This window comes from Abramis brama (genome assembly GCF_963993115.1).
Source record: "Abramis brama genome assembly, chromosome: 19".
Classification (NCBI taxonomy): domain Eukaryota; kingdom Metazoa; phylum Chordata; class Actinopteri; order Cypriniformes; family Leuciscidae; genus Abramis; species Abramis brama.
The window spans coordinates 690,388-710,000 of NC_139981.1; the positions used below are offsets into that span (position 1 = coordinate 690,388).

The 19,613-nt window shown below is 40.8% G+C and overlaps 2 protein-coding genes across 2 annotated transcripts in view; both read left to right on the forward strand.

The window, feature by feature from the left end:
* inpp5a (inositol polyphosphate-5-phosphatase A) overlaps positions 1–19,613 on the forward strand; it is a 206,984-nt gene that overhangs the window by 23,521 nt on the left and 163,850 nt on the right. The window lies entirely within an intron of this gene.
* Positions 37–18,794, forward strand: LOC311070217 (uncharacterized protein). Its single transcript, XM_084093953.1, has 9 exons — positions 37–1,240; positions 1,341–1,465; positions 1,593–1,658; positions 4,489–4,554; positions 4,996–5,092; positions 5,567–5,656; positions 17,369–17,401; positions 17,569–17,632; positions 18,456–18,794. Exons 2-8 carry the CDS (start codon positions 1,448–1,450, stop codon positions 17,586–17,588), a joined length of 390 nt encoding a protein of 129 aa, XP_083950079.1. The 5' UTR covers positions 37–1,240; positions 1,341–1,447; the 3' UTR covers positions 17,589–17,632; positions 18,456–18,794.

The following is a 19,613-nucleotide window of genomic DNA, read 5'->3' on the forward strand; positions in this document are numbered from 1 at the left end:
AGGTCGTTTGTGAGGCGGCTGGTTCTGACGTTCATGTGCAAATGTGTGTAACGAAAGCTAGCGCTACTTATTTTCTGAGTTAAAATATTTAAAGTTTATAGTGTAACTATTGTTTAACGTATTTTATACTTAATCTTATACTTATGTATAATACTTAAAAATACCCCGATGAAAATGAACCATGCTTTTACTATAGTAAAAGTGTAGTGACCATGTTTCTTTGGTTGGACTGATAAAGTTAACATATGTACAGCCACAGTATTACTACAAATAAGTCAGACAGAAACATCAAAATAAATACATAAAAAAAAGACACTTGCATGACACTGTACTAGAGCCTTTTTATTTATTGTTTTGTAGCCTGCAATGAGGCGCTCGGTATCTTCATCGGACCCTACAAGATAAACACGGTACTTTTTTGGCACAACATAAACCCATTAATATTACGATACAATAAAATGTAACTTTAATTAGGGTTAAACATTTGAATTCTTACACTTAAAAACTGAGGGCGCATCTCCGTTGCTGCATCCGACTGCCATGTTTACATCACCATCATCACCGCAAAGCTCCTCCCCCCCGCACGCAATGGGTTGTGGGCAATATTAGCCGTTAGAGTCTGCATTGATCTGCACTTCGAATTCTAACCGGAAATAGTAGACCATCCGGGTATCTTTGGAATACTCATTTCAACATACTACGATTTGGGACGTACTAATTCTAGTTTCGCATACTATTTAGGACGGATAGTATGCGAATTGGGACTCAGCATGTGTATTTAAGCCCCCTCATGTTTGTCATGTTTCTTTGTCTAGTATTATTAATTCATGTAACCACTGTTGTGTGAGTTTGTTCATAGTGTTTTGTCTTGTTTCATGCCATGCTTTTGTTTCACATTTTTGGATTATTTTGTCAAAGCTGCGCTTGGGTTCCCAAGGCTTGCCATCAGTGGATCCTCCTTACAGTCACCCTGTCTGTCTAATCATTAAGCTCAGTGTTATTCAGTATTACAAATATCAAGGATATGTTTTCACAATGTTTCTTTCATTATGTACGATGATTTTATGTATAAAACAATAAATCACAAAAAATGACTTGCTTTTCTGGACCTTTGTAGAAAATGGCAGGAATAAGGCCCAGGAGAGGTAAAAAAAAAACCCAGAAGAGGAGGCTGTATATTATGCATCAATGTGTAAAGACATGGGTGGATTTGTTGCTAAATATATACATTCATTTAAAGGTAAGTAACACAGACCTATGTTTAAGTCAGGGATTTCCAACCCTGCTCTAAATCTTAAGTTAAAACTTTTCTCTGACTAATCAGACTAATTCTTTGTTAGGTCGGGGAGTGTTCACCACTTCTCACTTTCATAAAGGAGATTTTCTGATTGAATATCGAGGATAGGTCATAAATAAAGAAGAATTTGAAAGACGACTCAGATTTTGAATGGCCATGGAGACACCGGTATAGATAACACTAATTTCTTAAATGTTAATTTGCTCTAAACAATTATTCAAACATTAAGCTTAAATCAAGTTGAGAATTTGTGTTATTTAATAATTAAAGTATACTTTGTTGTTAATCTACGCAGGTAACTTCGGAGACTGAAGAACGTGCCTCACTCGTCAGTGGAGATGGGAGTAAAACATCACAGATGGTAAGTGTTTATGAAAAGTGGATGAAAGATTGGATGAAAGAAAAATCTACACGCCACAGTCCACAGGCTGCGTGCTCGTTTGTCCCCGGGGGACACCACACACGAGGAGAAATCGGCCCAAAACAATCCAACATGTTAGATAATCCCCGATTTGAGATCGGAGCGGTCCCGAAGTCATTCCGAGCAGACGAGAGCAGTCTTAACACACCACACACGGCAGGAATATCTGATCAGATTATTTTACGATATCGGAGCATCCTTAAGATTGTCGGAAGGGGTGAATCGGGACTAAAATCGGCCTAATTATCCTGCCGTGTGAACCAGGCTTAATGTTGCGTTAAAGGAGTCATAACCTTGTATTACATTGGATACCTACTGCTGTATTATAGTCTTTCAGGCCCTTCTAAAAAAGAAAAGTGGAAAAAAAATAAACACAGAGCTCCTCAGACCCTTATTTCTAAAGGCATTATTGTCTCGCGAGACCTGATGCGATATTTTGGCTGTCGTGGACGGTCATTTTAATAATGCAAATGTGGGGCGCATTGATTGGTGGCAGGAAGGAGGGGGGTTGACACCACAGGTAACGCTTTAGCATATCATTCCAAAATGACATCATGGCGCAAGTTATGAATGAACCCAACCTGGCCGCGACCGGCTTCCCGGCCAGTGTAAAAGTATGAGGCGCCGTTTAGGGCTTAAATCAAACTTCATTCACGCACACATATATGAAACACGCTTGCATACATACTAAGTAGTCACACATACATGTATATGAACTCTCCACGCACATACTCATATGAGACGCGAGCACACACACACACAAACTAGACGACGCCTCATATAAGCGTTAGGCAATCAATATACAATAGCCGAATTCATGATGATCTCAGTGATTTGTTGTTTGCAAAGTAACGTTAGCAGCCATTCCCCATGTTTACCTCGAAGCTAATACTCCCGCTAGCATACAATAGCCGCATTAGCAGTTAGCTGCTGTTTGTTAACGTTACACACAGTAGAGCAATAAAAACTCAGTCTTACCGTTTCAATTTCAGGCAAGTCTCTGATGGTTGGAATTGCACCTTTTTCCAAACAGAGCTTCGAGGCCAACTTCGCCTGATATTGCCCCAAATTTGTGAATGATTCCTGTGTGAAATGTTTAGCGCAGACTCCTAACGATAAGCCAGTTGAAAGGGTTGTTGGGACAGCGTCATTAAAAATGAATTTCATCCACTGGTCACTGATAGTTTGGTCCGTTTTTGGTAGAGAAAACACATTTACATGTTGATTCTGTCAGTCAACAACAGAGCAACTCAGGTGTGTACTCGGTTTCTCCATCTTTCTCGACTGAACTGAATATGAGGGGGAGAGGGGCGGGCTTCCCGCGGCATAGGTTTGCGGTGTCCATATATGGTATATCCTGCCCCGTCAAGACGGAGCTGAAATCAAAATCTCGTATTTGAGTGCGCGTGCACGCGCGCTGGTTTATTTACCCTGAGGTAAACAAACGCTTCACTTTTAAATATCGGCTTCTCGGCCAGTGTATAATCGTTAGGCAATCATAACATACACTGATTCTCGTGGAAAAGTGAAAATTGCAGGTTATGACTCCTTTAATAGAGCTGGTAAGTCCCGCCCCCTCCGCTAAACCCACTGGACCTCTAGGTTGAAAAATCGTCAATGCAAGTGAATGGGAGAAAATAATTATTTTCTGGTCCCGTTTGAATTGTGCCTTGAATGTAAACATATGTTGTCTGTGAATTTTTAATATAATTTTTTGTGTAAAGAATGCTACAATTTAGCAGGTAGAAGTTTGATACGGTTAGACTTTGTGTGAGAGCACTTTGTGGACTACAACTCTTCGCTGCTTTCGGCGCGTTTGAAACGTCAACACCACTCGCACACTAGCTCACGGATCCCGCTAAACATGGCTGTGTCTTTGGTGCACTTCACCGCTTTCTTTCAGGGAGAGGACAAAATTGTTGAGGTTGGCGAAAACCACGGGTAAGTCAACTTTATGGGGTGACGTCACATAGGCGACATGTAGTCTTTCTCGTTATGTCTTTTCCACAACTGCTAGCCGAAGAATCATACCATATACTGTCAAACTCGTAACATGAAAAATTATATAAAAAATTCACAGACAACATGTGTTCACATTCATGGCACAATTTTTTTACAGATGGGCGGGACTTACCAGCTCTATAGGGAACAATGGCGCTTTTCACTCAGTCGATTCACGATGCACTTGGGATTAAAGTTAACAAAGTGAGTTTAGTCATACACACAGAAGTCATACATCAACAACAGTAAAGGAGAAGGGCTTCAAGTTATACATTTCATTCGACATTCACAAATACGAAAAAAAGGAAAAACGATTGCATCACACATCAATTACTCTCTTCTATGGTGAATAAACCCTTTATGCTCCCACGTCATCAATACACTGATTACACGTGCAGTGTAAAACAGGCATTTCCCTTATTGGACCATGAATTGTGTTTTATGTCCTCATAATTACTGCTGATGTCATGTTGTGGGGGATGGGTGAAGATCCAGGTTTAGGTTACTACAGTCAGATTGGGATATGTGTTGTGTTTTATGTCCTCATAATTACTGTTGATGTCATGTTGTGGGGGATGGGTGATGATCGAGGTTAGTTTACTACAGTCAGATTGGGATATGTGTTGTGGTTTATGGTTCTATAAAAGTTCTATAGGTCTTATAGTTTTATTCTATATATACTCGTTCAAACACGCAGGTTTCTGTTAAAGTGGTTCATCAATCATGTTGAGAATTTAATTTGTTAATACTTTGTTGTTAATCTACACAGGTAACTTCGGAGATTGAAGAACGTGCCTCGCTCGTCAGTGGAGATGGGAGTAAAACATCACAGATGGTAAGTGTTTATGAAAAGTGAATGCATTTTGGGTCTTGTAGTTTTATTCTATACTCGTTCAAACACACAGGTTTCTGTTAAAATGGTTTATCAATTATGTTGAGTATTTAATTTGTTAATACTTTGTTGTTCCAGGGTTAGGTTACTACAGTCAGATTGGGATATGTGTTGTGTTTTATGTCCTCATAATTACTGTTGATGTCATGTTGTGGGGGTTGGGTGAAGATCTAGGTTTCTCTTAGTACAGCCAGACTGGACCATTGATTAATTTACTGATAAAACCTACATTGGTTATGATATTTAATTGATTTAAACCCCAAACCTTTTAGTTAAACTTCTAACATCTGTTTGAAATTTACTTCACTTGAAATGGGTTAATCAGATTAATTTAAATTTAATATTTTAATGGAATTGTTTTTAAGATTTTTTTTTTCTCAACAGATTTGCAAACATGACATCATTCATTCAAGCTTGGATAAATGTGCCAGCTGTAATGGGCCCTATTCTGCATTCAAGTGGATTGGTGTAAAGTGTAAGAGTAAGTACTATGGTTTTGCCTAGTAAAAGATACTGTAATGTGTACGGTAATGTGTTAGCGGTATCTATTCATTTATTAATTTCCAAACCCTTTTGGTAGATACCATCTAATTTAGAGCAAATCTCAGGAACCAAACTTATATTTATTATTCTATCTAGTTTACTCATGTTTCTGGCATCAATCTTGCTACAACAAGAATGTGATACCTTATCATTAATGAGCTGATGAATTGAATCAGGCTTGTTTGATTAGAGAGACAAAGAAAACGTGCAGTGTTGGGGGTACTCCAGGACAGGTTGGAACCACTGGTTTATAGTATATTTATTGTAAAGGTTATCAAGTGTATAGGCTAAGGTACATACAGACACTATATTTTTACCAAAGTAATAGTTTTCAGAGTGGTCATTATGTGATAATTTTATTTGCTCCTAACATTTGCTATACTTAAGACTCAAATTGTTTGTTTTTTGTTAGAAAACCTAGATTTAACCGATTCTAATCCAAGTGATGACAGTGATGACAGTGATGCTGAGGAGACAGATCGACTAACACGAAGTGAAATTGGTAAAAGTGCATAAACATACAAATGGCAAATCATTAAAGTCAAGTTTACCATATGATGCACCACTATGTACACCGATCAGGCATAACAATATGACCACTGACAGGTGAAGTGAATAACACTGATTATCTCTTCTCCATGGCACCTATTAGTGGGTGGGATATATTCGTCAGGAAGTGAACATTTTGTCCAGAAAGTATTGATTAGAATTGTGAAAAATTAGTAAGTGTAAAGAGCGAGTTTGACAAGGGCCAAATTGTGATGGCTAGACGACTGGGTGAGAGCATCTCTAAAACTGCAGCTCTTGTGGATGTTCCCAGTGTGCAGTGGTTAGTATCTTTCAAAAGTGGTCCAAGGAAGGAACAGTGGTGAACCAGCAACAGGATCATAGACAGCCAAGGCACTTTGATGCATGTGGGGAGTGAATGCTGACCTGTGTGGTCCAATCCAACAGGTGAGCTACTGAAGCTCAAACTGCTGAAGTAGTTCATGCTGATAGAAAGGTGTCCGAATTCACAGTGTATCACAATTTTTTGCATATGGGGCTGCAAAAGTGGGACCAACATAATATTAGAAGGGGGGTCATAATGTTATACCTGATCGGTGTGTATACATATATTATTAGTATCCCAAGGTGGGAAAGTCAAGTCAAGTCAAGTCAACTTTATTTATATAGCGCTTTTCACAATACAGATTGTATCAAAGCAGCTTCACAGTATTAAATAAAATAGTACATCAGTGTTTGTTTCTGGTGTAAAACATCCACGTTTGGTAATGCAGATCAATAGCACTGGTGAATCGATTAATCAATTTAAGTATCCCCAACTGAGCAAGCCAAAGGCAACAGTGGCAAGGAACCGAAAAACTCCATCAGGTGACCTAATGGAGAAAAAAAAAACTTGGGAGAACCCAGGCTCAGTCGGGAGCCAGTTCTCCTCTGGCGTTTATGAAGTAGAGACCGGATTTAACTGTAAGATTAAAATATTATATGAATGCCTGGCTGAAGAGATGCGTCTTTAATCTAGTTTTAAACTGGGAGAGCGAATCTGAGCAACGAACAGTATCAGGAAGGCTATTCCAGAGTTTTGGGGCTAAATGTGAAAATGCTCTCCCTCCTTTGGTGGATCTGGATATCCTAGGTATGACCAGAAGCCTCGAATTTAGTGATCTTAAAGAGCGCGATGGATTATAGGGCGATAGAAGATCCGTTAAATAAACTGGAGCTAAGCCGTTTAGGGCTTTATAAGTCAGTAGCAATACCTTGTAATTAATACGGAACTTTATAGGTAACCAATGTAGTGATGATAAAATTGGTGTTATATGGTCAAACTTTCTTGATCTAGTAAGAACTCTAGCGGCGGCATTTTGGACTAACTGTAGCTTGTTTATTGAGGATGCAGGACAACCAGCTAATAAAGCATTACAGTAATCTAGTCTCGAGGTCATGAATGCATGAACTAGCTTTTCTGCATCAGAAACAGATAGCATGTTACGTAACTTAGCAATATTTCTAAGGTGAAAAAAGGCTGTTTTTGTAACATATGAAATATGATTTTCAAAAGACAAGTTACAATCTAATATAACACCCAGGTCTTTTACTGTAGAGGATAAAGTAACAGGACACCCTACTATGTTAAAGTTGTATTGTAAGAGGTTTTGTGGGCGGTTTTTTGAACCGACAAGTATTACCTCTGTCTTATCTGGATTTAATAAAAGAAAATTGTGCGTCATCCAATCTTTTATATCTTTAACACACTCTGTCAATTTGGATAATTTAGCGTTTTCATCCGGCCGTGATGAAATATATAGTTGAGTGTCATCAGCATAACAATGGAAACTAATTCCATGTTTCCTTATAATATTTCCAAGTGGCAGCATATATATTGAGAATAACAGAGGGCCCAACACAGATCCTTGCGGCACTCCATAGTTTACTGGAGTTATGATCGATTTTTCTCCGTTTAAATAGACAAAATGGTAGCGGTCAGATAGGTATGATCTGAACCAGCTTAATGCTTGTCCTTGAACACCGGTATAGTTTTGTAGCCGATCTAAGAGTATTGTGTGATCTATAGTATCGAACGCAGCACTAAGATCAAGTAAAACTAGTATTGAGATACAGCCTTGGTCAGAAGCTAAAAGTAAATCATTTGTGATTTTAACAAGCGCAGTTTCAGTGCTATGATGCGGCCTGAACCCAGACTGAAACTTTTCATAGGTGTCATTTTCTTGCAAGAAAGAGCCCAGTTGGGCAGACACAACTTTTTCTAATATTTTGGACATAAAAGGAAGATTTGAAATGGGTCTATAATTTGCTAGGTTATTTGGGTCTAATTGTGGTTTCTTAATGAGAGGTTTTATAACTGCCAATTTAAATGTTCTTGGAACATGACCTAAGCAGGGATGCCCAGACTTCCCTCTCCCTAGACACTTCCTCCAGCTCTTCCGGGGGGACACCGAGGCGTTCCCAGGCCAGCCGGGAGACATAGTCTCTCCAGCGTGTCCTAGGTCTTCCCCGGGGTCTCCTCCCAGTGGGACATGCCCGGAACACCTTCCCGGGAAGGCGTCCAGGAGGCATCCGGAAAAGATGCCCGAGCCACCTCAACTGACCCCTCTCGATGTGGAGTAGCAGCGGCTCTACTCTGAGCTCCTCCCGAGTGACCGAGCTTCTCACCCTATCTCTAAGGGATCGCCCAGCCACCCTGCGGAGAAAGCTCATTTCGGCCGCTTGTATCCGGGATCTTGTCCTTTCAGTCATGACCCACAGCTCATGACCATAGGTGAGAGTAGGAACGTAGATTGACTGGTAAATCGAGAGCTTCGCCTTGCGGCTCAGCTCCTTCTTTACCACGACAGACCGGTACAGGGACCGCATTACTGCAGAAGCTGCACCGATCCGCCTGTCAATCTCCCGTTCCATCCTTCCCTCACTCGTGAACAAGACCCCAAGATACTTGAACTCCTCCACTTGAGGCAGGAGCTCTCCACCAACCTGAAGCGAGCAAGCCACCCTTTTCCGACTGAGAACCATGGCCTCGGACTTGGAGGTGCTGATTTTCATCCCAGCCGCTTCACACTCGGCTGCAAACCGTCCCAGTGCATGCTGGAGGTCCTGGTCTGATGAGGCCAACACGACAACATCATCCGCAAAGAGCAGAGATGAAATCGCGTGGTCCCCAAACCCGACCCCCTCCGGCCCCTGGCTGCGCCTAGAAATTCTTAATTTAATAAAAATTATGAACAGAACCGGCGACAAAGGGCAGCCCTGCCGAAGTCCAACACGCACCGGGAACAAGTCTGACTTACTGCTGGCAATACGAACCAAGCTCCTGCTCCGGTCGTACTGGGACCGGATAGCCCTTAGCAAAGGGCCCCGGACCCCATACTCCCGGAGCACCCTCCACAGGCCGCCGCGAGGGACACAGTCGAATGCCTTCTCCAAATCCACAAAGCACATGTAGATTGGTTGGGCAAACTCCCATGAGCCCTCCAGCACCCTGTAGAGGGTATAGAGCTGGTCCAGTGTTCCACGACCGGGACGAAAACCACACTGTTCCTCCTGAATCCGAGGTTCTACTATAGGCCGGATTCTCCTCTCCAGTACCCTGGCATAGACTTTCCCAGGGAGGCTGAGAAGTGTGATCCCCCTATAGTTGGAGCACACCCTCCGATCCCCCTTCTTGAAGAGAGGGACCACCACCCCGGTCTGCCAGTCCAAAGGTACTGTCCCCAACCGCCACGCGATGTTGCAGAGGCGTGTCAGCCAAGACAGCCCCACAACATCCAGAGACTTGAGGTACTCAGGGCGGATCTCATCCACCCCCGGTGCCTTGCCACCGAGGAGTTTCTTGACTACCTCGGTGACTTCAGCTTGGGTGATGGACGAGTCCGCCTCCGAGCCCTCAGCCTCTGCTTCCTCAATGGAAGACGTGACGGCGGGATTGAGGAGATCCTCGAAGTATTCCTTCCACCGTCCGGTGATATCCCCAGTCGAGGTCAACAGCTGCCCACCTCCACTGTAAACAGCGTTGGTAGGGCACTGCTTCCCCCTCCTGAGGCGCCGGACGGTTTGCCAGAATCTATTCCATGTCCCTAGAGCTAAATTCCGCGTCCAGGGATCAGGTTGTCTAGGCTCCCGCCTTCGACTGCCGCCCGATCCACTTAGCACCGGCCCCTTACGGTCCCTCCTGCAGGTGGTGGGTCCACGGGAGGGTGGCCCCACGTCACTCCTTCGGGCTGAGCCCGGCCAGACCCCATGGGGGGAGGCCCGACCACCAGGCGCTCGCATACGAGCCCCAACCCCGGGCCTGGCTCCAGGGTGGGGCCCCGGCTGCGCCATACCGGGCGACGTCACGGTCCTCCTTTTTTTGGGCATCATAAGGGGTTTTGAACCGCTCTTAGTCTGACCCGTCGCCTAGGACCTGTTTGCCTTGGGAGACCCTACCAGGGGCATATAGCCCCAGACAACATAGCTCCTAGGTTCATTCGGGTACTCAAACCCCTCCACCACGGTAAGGTGGCAGTTAAATCAAAGGACACCAGAAACAAAATTATAGACATGCACCAGGCTGGGAAGACTGAATCTGCAATAGGTAAGCAGCTTGGTGTTAAGAAATCAACTGTGGGAGCAATTATTAGGAAATGGAAGACATACAAGACCACTGATAATCTCCCTCGATCTGGGGCTCCACGCAAGATCTCACCCCGTGGGGTCAAAATGATCACAAGAACGGTGAGCAAAAATCCCAGAACCACACGGGGGGACTTAGTGAATGACCTGCAGAGAGCTGGGACCAAAGTAACAAAGGCTACCATCAGTAACACACTACGCCGCCAGGGACTCAAATCCTGCAGTGCCAGACGTGTCCCCCTGCTTAAGCCAGTACATGTCCAGGCCAGTGAAGTTTGCTAGAGAGCATTTGGATGATCCAGAAGAGGATTGGGAGAATCTCATATGGTCAGATGAAACCAAAATAGAACTTTTTGGTAAAAACTCAACTCGTCGTGTTTGGAGGAGAAAGAATGCTGAGTTGCATCCAAAGAACACCATACCTACTGTGAAGCATGGGGGTGGAAACATTATGCTTTGGGGCTGTTTTTCTGCAAAGGGACCAGGACGACTGATCCGTGTAAAGGAAAGAGTGAATGGGGCCATGTATCGTGAGATTTTGAGCGAAAACCTCCTTCCATCTGCAAGGGCATTGAAGATGAAACGTGGCTGGGTCTTTCAGCATGACAATGATCCCAAACACACCGCCCGGGCAACGAAGGAGTGGCTTCGTAAGAAGCATTTCAAGGTCCTGGAGTGGCCTAGACAGTCTCCAGATCTGAACCCCATAGAAAATCTTTGGAGGGAGTTGAAAGTCTGTGTTGCCCAGCAACAGCCCCGAAACATCACTGCTCTAGAGGAGATCTGCATGGAGGAATGGGCCAAAATACCAGCAACAGTGTGTGAAATTGCTTTTCACTTTGCTTTTCATCATTGCTTTTGGCTGATCGATTGCCTCCTGTCTACCCTGCTGCTGCTACCCTGCCTGCTGCTGCTGTGTTGCATTAGTTTGCGTCTCGCGCTCGCGCCTTCCGTGCGCTCTTTATTTATTTCTTGTTTTCTCGTGCGCCTTTTACGAGTTAGCACAGTATTTACATGTGATAAATGCTGGGAGATAGTAAAGCTGACGGGGAAGATTTCAGAACTAGAAACACGCATCCAAACTTTAATCGAGGTTAATTGTAAGTGTGCAAGGGCTTTAGATACTGCTTTGGATGCGACTAGCTTAGTGAACTCTGTACATTGTTCGGTTCCGGCTGAAGTAGAGCCTGTGTAGCAGGGCAACTGGGTGATGGTGAGACGCTGTAGTCGCGGGATAAAACACCACTCTTCCGTTCCGATTACAACATCAAACAGATTCTCCCCTCTCAGTGAAACACCCACCGAGAATCGTGTTGATTTTGCCCTAGTTATTGGCAATTCTATTACACGGAACGTGAAAATACACCAGCCACCATAGTCACATGTTTGCCGGGAGCCAAAGCGCCTGACATCAAAGCAAATTTAAAAGTGCTGGCTAATGCTAATCGTAAATTCTCTAAGATTATTATTCATGTCGGCACAAATGATGTTCAACTCCGCCAGTCGGAGATCACCAAAATTTACATTATAGAGGTGTGTGAACTTTCAAGTACGATGTCAGGCACTGTAATTTGCTCTGGCCCCCTTCCTGTTCGCAGGAGTGATGAGATAGTTAGTAGATTGTGTTCACTCAACGGCTGGCTGTCTAATTGGTGTCCGCGTAATAACATAGAATTCATAGAAAATTGGAAAAGTTTTTGGGGCAGACCTGACCTGTTGAAAAGAGATGGTATTCATCCCTCCTGGAATGGTGCTGCTCTTCTCTCTAGTAATATGGCTCATAGTCTTAGAGCTCAAACATGACAATCTGGGGCTCAGGTCAGGAAGCAGACAGACTGGCTAAACCGACTGTCTGCTAGCGGCCTCGCGTCACCAAGGTCAGATAAATCCCATCCCATAGAGCCTCTTTCACCTAGCTATCATCATAGAGACTGTGTCTGTTCCCCGAATTAGGACATACAAAATACTCCTAAACCCATTCAAGGGTAAAAATGTAATTGATGTTCAACAATTAAAAAACAGATATAACAGATGAACAAATGATAAAGCTCGGGTTGCTTAATATTCGATCGCTTACTTCAAAAGCACTCATTGTTAATGATATGATTTCAGATAATAACCTAGATGTGCTGTGTCTGACAGAAACCTGGCTAAAACCAAACGATTACGTTACTTTAAATGAGTCCACCCCCTAAACATGAACCTCGTCTGAAAGGCAAAGGGCACATAGTGTTGGTGTAATTTATAGTAATATCTTCAGAATTACTGAGAAGTCTTATTTTAAATAAAATTCTTTTGAAGTGTTGTTGCTAAATGTACCACTATCTAGTGTAAATGATAAATCATGTTTGAGATTTGTGCTGGCTACTGTATACAGGCCACCAGGGCACCAAACAGACTTTATCAAAGAATTTGCTGATTTTCTATCAGAGTTAGTACTGACTGCAGATAAAGTCCTAATTGTTGGTGATTTTAATATACATGTGGACAACGAAAAATATGCATTGGGATTGGCATTTAAAGACATTCTGAACTCTACTGGAGTTAGACAACACGTGTCAGGACCTACTCATCGTCGTAATCATACTCTAGATCTAATATTATCACACGGAATAGATGTGGATGCCGTTGAAATTCTGCAGCAGAGCGATGACATCTCAGATCATTACCTAGTCTCGTGTAAACTTCATTTAGCCAAGGCTGCAAAGTCCGTGTTTCAAATATGCTAGACCTATCACTTCTGCTACTAAAGATTGCTTTATTAATAATCTTCCTAAACAGTTTCATCATCTCAGCATCCCAGATAGTTTAGAAGAACTAGATATTACAACAGAAACGTTTAACTCTCTCTTTTCCAGCACTTTAGACACAGTTGCTCTGTTGCGCTTAAAGAAGATTAAAGAAAATAGTCCAACGCCGTGGTATAACGAGCACACTCGGGCCCTTAAGAGAGCAGCCAGAAAAATGGAGCGCAACTGGAAGAAAACACAACTAGAGGTATTTCGCATTTCATGGAAAGAGAGCTCTATTACTTACAGAGAGGCCTTAAAAGCTGCTAGATCTGCTTATTTTTCAACCCTATTAGAAGAAAATAAACATAATCCTAGGTATTTATTTGAAACGGTGGCTAAACTAACGAAAAATAAATCTTCAACCCCAGATGTTTCCAAGCAGCACAGCAGCAATGACTTTATGAACTTCTTTACTAACTAGATTGATAATATCATGGAAAAAAATTATAACTATGCAACCGTCTACTACAGTATCGCATCAGGCAGTGCATTGTAGTCTCCCTGAAGAACAATTTGATTCATTCATTGCTATAGGAGAAGAAGAATTTACTAAACTCGTTAAATCATCTAAATCTACAACGTGTGTTAGACCCTATACCGACTAAGCTACTGAAAGAAATACTTCCAGAGGTCATAGATCCTCTTCTTAATATCAGTAATTCGTCTTTGTCTCTAGGATACGTACCAAAACCCTTTAAGCTGGCTATGATTAAACCGCTTAAAAACACAACTTGATCCTACAGAATTAGTCAATTACAGGCCGATCTCGAATCTACCTTTTCTGTCAAAGATACTAGAAAAAGCAGTGTCTTCACAACTGTGTTCCTTTCTTGAAAGAAATGATATCTGCGAGGATTTCCAGTCCGGATTTAGACCGTACCATAGTACTGAGACAGCTCTCGTTAGAGTCACAAATGATTTGCTCTCATCATCCTATCGTGGTTGTATCTCGCTATTAGTGTTACTCGATCTTAGTGCTGCATTTGACACCACTGACCACAACATTCGGTAACACTTTATTTCGATAGTCCACTTTAGACATTCTACTAACTATAAGTAACTTTGCAACTACATGTCAACTACCTGTCATTAGAGTATTAGTAGACTGTCTGCTTAATATTTGCTAACACTCTTTTTTGTTGGTCCCCTAACAGACATTCTACTGACTATAAGTTACTTGGCAACTACAAGTCAACTTATTCTCCTAACCCGAATCCTAACATCTAAACTTAACCTACCAGTCTATTGACTGTCTATTACAGCCTACTAATACTCTAATGAGAGTTAGTTGACATGTAGTTGAAAAGTTACTTATAGTTAGTAGAATGTCTAAAGTGGACTATCGAAATAAAGTGTAACCCAACATTCTTTTAAATAGACTCGAACATTATATTGTAGGGTTGTGCCGATAGTATCGTGTATCGACGATAGTCAGAGATATCGCTGCTGGCAGATGCCTTTGACGATATCAATGCGATAATTGGCTCGTTTTCCCATTAATGTTTTAAATAATTATTATTATTATTAAGCTAGTATTGTTATTAAATTAATTAGGAACTACAATTATATTTGCCTTGCCTAAATTCATAACGGCATCACCACATAACCACACTTGCGACATCACCGACACGCGTGTATGAAGACTCCTCAAAGAAAATGTTTTTAAAACAGACTAAAAAACTACATCCCACAACAAAATTTAAATGCAAGGTTATCCATTCACAAATTGTCAAGAGTGCTTGTCTTAACAGACGCATCATCATTCTTATACAGAGCCAAGATGAAGATGGCATCTTTGTTCATCAGTATTTTGTTTCCATAGCACATTAACAAACCATTTAATGACACCAATAACACTAAAAACAATACAATTACAAAATATTAATGATAATAATATCAATAAAATTAAATAGGCCTAATAAAAGTCTTTAGTTCACGAACGTAGCACAACTCTGCCATCTGTGAAAATCACAAGCAACTTCAAACACTTGTTTAATAAGAAATATTCTTCTAATTTTTTCACTGTCAATAATGTAAGTCCACAAGAGAAATATTAAGCCAGTAAATTAAGATATTTGCTATACCGTTATATCCACTGTCATCTCTGAGAGAACGCGCCATTAATGCAGCGAAAGCGCAGTCCGTTTCTGCTTTCATTTTCAGGGAATGATCGCGTTTACATGCACGTTATTAACTCGATTATGCTGAATAAACTGACAATGCATGTGGCCATGTAAACGCATTAACCCGTTTTCCTTTATCAGAGTCAAGTCATAGGTTTAAGCTGCGTTATTTGGGCTTATTGAAGTGCGTTGCGCATATGTGAAGAGCATCTAGACAGAGAGAGCACTGGTAGGAGGACATATATCGCAGACTCTGACTCTTTCTTGACTCAAGAAATTATTATTTCATCTCATCTCGTGCAGAAGTACAGTCAAAATGCTGCATCTGTAACGGCATGAGAGGATAATGTGTGTCCATTTCCCGCTGACATGTTGGATTTAGATACAAGGATGATTAGGATCTTTTTTTACTTCACTATACCGGGAAATAATCTGATTTAGCCTATTAATAAACACTCCACCTTTGCTAGCAAATTAGAAAAATATTCTCATATATAAAACGAAGTAATAAAACAAGCAAATTGATGAGTAAATAAGCAAGTTAATAATCAATTAAGCAGGCCCCGCCCCCCTCACGATAATATCGTGTATCGCCAATCTCACAGACTGACGCACGGACGATATGAAAATGGAGCATATCGCCCAACACTATTATATTGGCATTAGTGGAAATGCACTAGCATGGTTTAAGTCATACTTATCTGACCGTTATCAGTTTGTAGCAGTAAATGAAGAGATGTCTCATCGATCACAAGTTCAGTATGGCGTACCACAAGGCTCAGTACTAGGACGGCTGCTGTTCACTCTGTACATGCTACCCTTAGGAGATATCATTAGGAAACATGGCATTAGTTTTCACTGTTATGCTGATGATACTTAGCTCTATATTGCTTCACGCCCTGACGAAACTTACCAATTCACAAAATTAACGGAATGCACAGCTGATATAAAAAATGATCTGATGAAGGACCTGCACTGGACCCGATGACAACGCAGTGCTGAAGTGCCAACTAGTCTTTCCCTATGGAGGATCCCTTTACCACTCTACAGATAAAGCGTTGTCGGGAAACTCAATTTGCGTACCTACCCCGAATTGATAAAATAAAATTCTGTATTAAAATTATAAGGAAACACCAGTACTTTGTTTAGGCTTGGTTTGTAGGGAATTACAAACCTGCGTACATATATTCAAACGCACATAACTATAGAACCAATCCTCAATGCGCATGCGAACGCCATCAGCGTTTCTCACAGGTTCGCGTTTAAAGTTTGTGTAGAGAGAATGGTGTCGTCTTAGCGGCCCCTAATTTAATAACAAATGATCGTTGCGACGGAAGCGAATCAATCAAAACTAACTTTAGTTGGAAGATAACTTTATTAAAGAACCGCTATAAAGCCAAAACAATCTCTGTTACCATAAATTATACGCTTATCTGTAAAGCTGCTTTGAAACAATCTACATTGTTAAAAGCGCTATATAAATGAAGATGACTGACTTGACTTGTGAAAACCTTGTGAAGACTTACAGAAAACGTTTGAACTCTGTCATTGTCAACAAAGGGTATATAACAAAGTATTGAGAAACTTTTGTAATTGACCAAATACTTATTTTCCACCATAATTTGCAAATAAATTCATTAAAAATCCTACAATTTTTTTTCTCATTTTGTCTCTCATAGTTGAAGTGTACCTATGATGAAAATTACAGGCCTCTCTCATCTTTTTAAGTGGGAGAACTTGCACAATTGGTGGCTGACTAAATACTTTTTGCCCCACTGTACATACTTGCTTCCCTAATAAAAACAAGCAGGCCAAAACAGCCACTCAACACTTTAGGCAAGACTAGCAATCATTCAAATAAGGCTAGACCAAAGATAATTATTAGACTGGTTGAAAGAATAGGGAGATGAGATCTAGTCATCATGGTGTTTACTCTAGTTTATGCTTGTATATAAATAAACATGTGACACCAAAACCTTAATAGTAAACTATATTATTCATACCACCGCACTAAAGCGAGTTAGGCGACCTGTCGAGGATCTTCCAGGCACCTCAGATGGTATGGGCATCTATCGCATTTAACTAGCATGTTTAGCAAGGTTTGATTCAGTTCATGTAGACCAAGCAGTGCCTACTGTATGTTACTGTATTTTATCATTCCTTTCATAGATGATGACTCTGCCTTAGAAAGCCCATCTACAGGTAAGACAAGACGGAAGTTTTTAACTACTAATCCATTTTAAGGATATATTAAATGTTAGTCGAAGCTAAAAATCAGTGGCATATATAATCTAGATTTTGGTCTGGATCACTTTTTGCATTTGCTTGATTGATTTAAATAGTACATGTGTTTCTGTTTTGTTTTTAAGCAGTTTACCAAAAAAAGTAAAAAGAAGAAGAAGTGCAGCAGTTGGGAAGAGCATGAACAAACTGGTAAAAAAACAAACAAAAATGCACAATGAACACTTTATTAGACAATCGTGAAGATCAAGCCGCCTTAGCATCTGTTTCTGTGAGCCGCTATACGTAGGTCATCCGCCATATTGGAACGGTCAAAGCGGTTGGGGATGCCAAGTCCACGATATCCCACTAAACACTACTTTTAAACTATTGCAGTGTATTATTCTTGCGGTTTAAAGGTTAAAGAATTTTTTTCGCCAGCTGTCTTAAACATAATAAAAAAATTAAATTATAAATGTAAGGTTATTGTGTTGAGGATAGGGAAGTTATACTATGTAATGTTACAGAGATCTGGCAACCACGCCAAGCAGGGCTGCGCGAGCTGAATGAGTCTGCAGGGGCAGCTATATATGTGTATAATCGTCTACATCTGCCGTAGAGTTAAAGCACATGATTTTCATATGATTAAGGTTGTCTTTGATGTTAAATAATTTTACACATAAGCTAATGAAAATAGTGGTAAAAGCCTTTTTAAATATTTTTGGTTGATGTTGAGATTTTTACTTACCTGTGAAAGGTTATACCATTTTTGGGGGGGTATTTATATCACGACGGTTTTTACTGCACAGTGTTGTGGCATATTTACCAAACAGTAAGTGACGTCAGCAGCAGCTGACATGTGGAGCATTCCAAGATGGCGGACACATCTACGTGCCTGGAGCGCTTGAAGGCGGCATCTAGTTATATATATCTATGGGCTAGACTAAAGATAATTATTATACTGGTTGGAAGAATAGGAAGATGAGATCTAGTCATCATTGTGTTTATCCTAGGAATCTGTTTTTCTCTTTTGTAGTCTTTCCTGAAAAACCTGCTGAAAAGAAGGATGCCAGAAGGAAACAAAAACAGCAATGGTCTCCAACTGAAATGACAGCAGTAATGAGACACTTTAAAAACCATATTACACTGGGAAAACACAAGAGAAAGAGACAGACACAAAACATTTAGTGTTTTGATGGCGTTGTTAATTTGTTTTGGTTTTATATGTATGGGCAAGGTTATACATTGTTTAGTGATATGATATAATATGCTTTGTTCATTAAGTTTATCAAAGGTAAATGGTAAAGTGCTTTACCTAAGTGCTTTATTTTTGTATTTGAAAAAGCACACATTAAACTTTGCTTCTTGTTTCCATACTTGTTGTACTGTTTTATGTTCTCACATATATAATTATTTGTTATATATAATATATTATTATTATATATAACAAATGGCCTATTGACTCGCAGTACCTGGATAAGCCTTGTGTTACCAGTTTCAGCATGAGAATGTTGCCTTTACTTTGTTAAATCGTTTGTCCCCATAAATCACTTTTGTCCTTATAATACACAACATTTTCACGTTTGTGTTTGTGTTAAACCGTCTGTCCTCATAGATCACTTTTGTCCTAATAATACACAACATTTTCATATTTGTGTTTGTGTTTTTAAGTTTTCCATTAAAGGTGTTCCTGGGGGTGCATATAAAAATATATGGCTTGGTTGTCCAAGGATATTGGAAGACAAAAAGCTCACACATTCACACTTAGTGTAAAAGATGAACAGAAAAACAATTACTCTTGATTCTGATTGAGCTAATTATTGCAGCATTAAATTGTTTTTGCATTGAATTATGTGTATGCTTAGTTAAAGAGATGAGTTTGTAAACTTAAACTGATCAAGTGTGTCTAAATTCTGAATTGGGCTGTGGTGGCTTTCAAAGTTTAGGAGCTCAGGGCATTATTAACAGACCAGAACTTTGTGACCAGAAGGTTTGACTGACAGTGTTACGACTGCTCCGAGACACGAAGTAGGAGATCCAAATGCAGCTTTATTTTGTGGGGCAATCCAGAGGCGTAATCCAACATACAGGCTAGGGTCATACACAGGAAAGCAGTCCAAAACAAAGAAACAAACAAACAAACAAAACAGGCAGGGACCAGAGGCAAGAGAGTAATCCAGGAAACAGGGCAAGA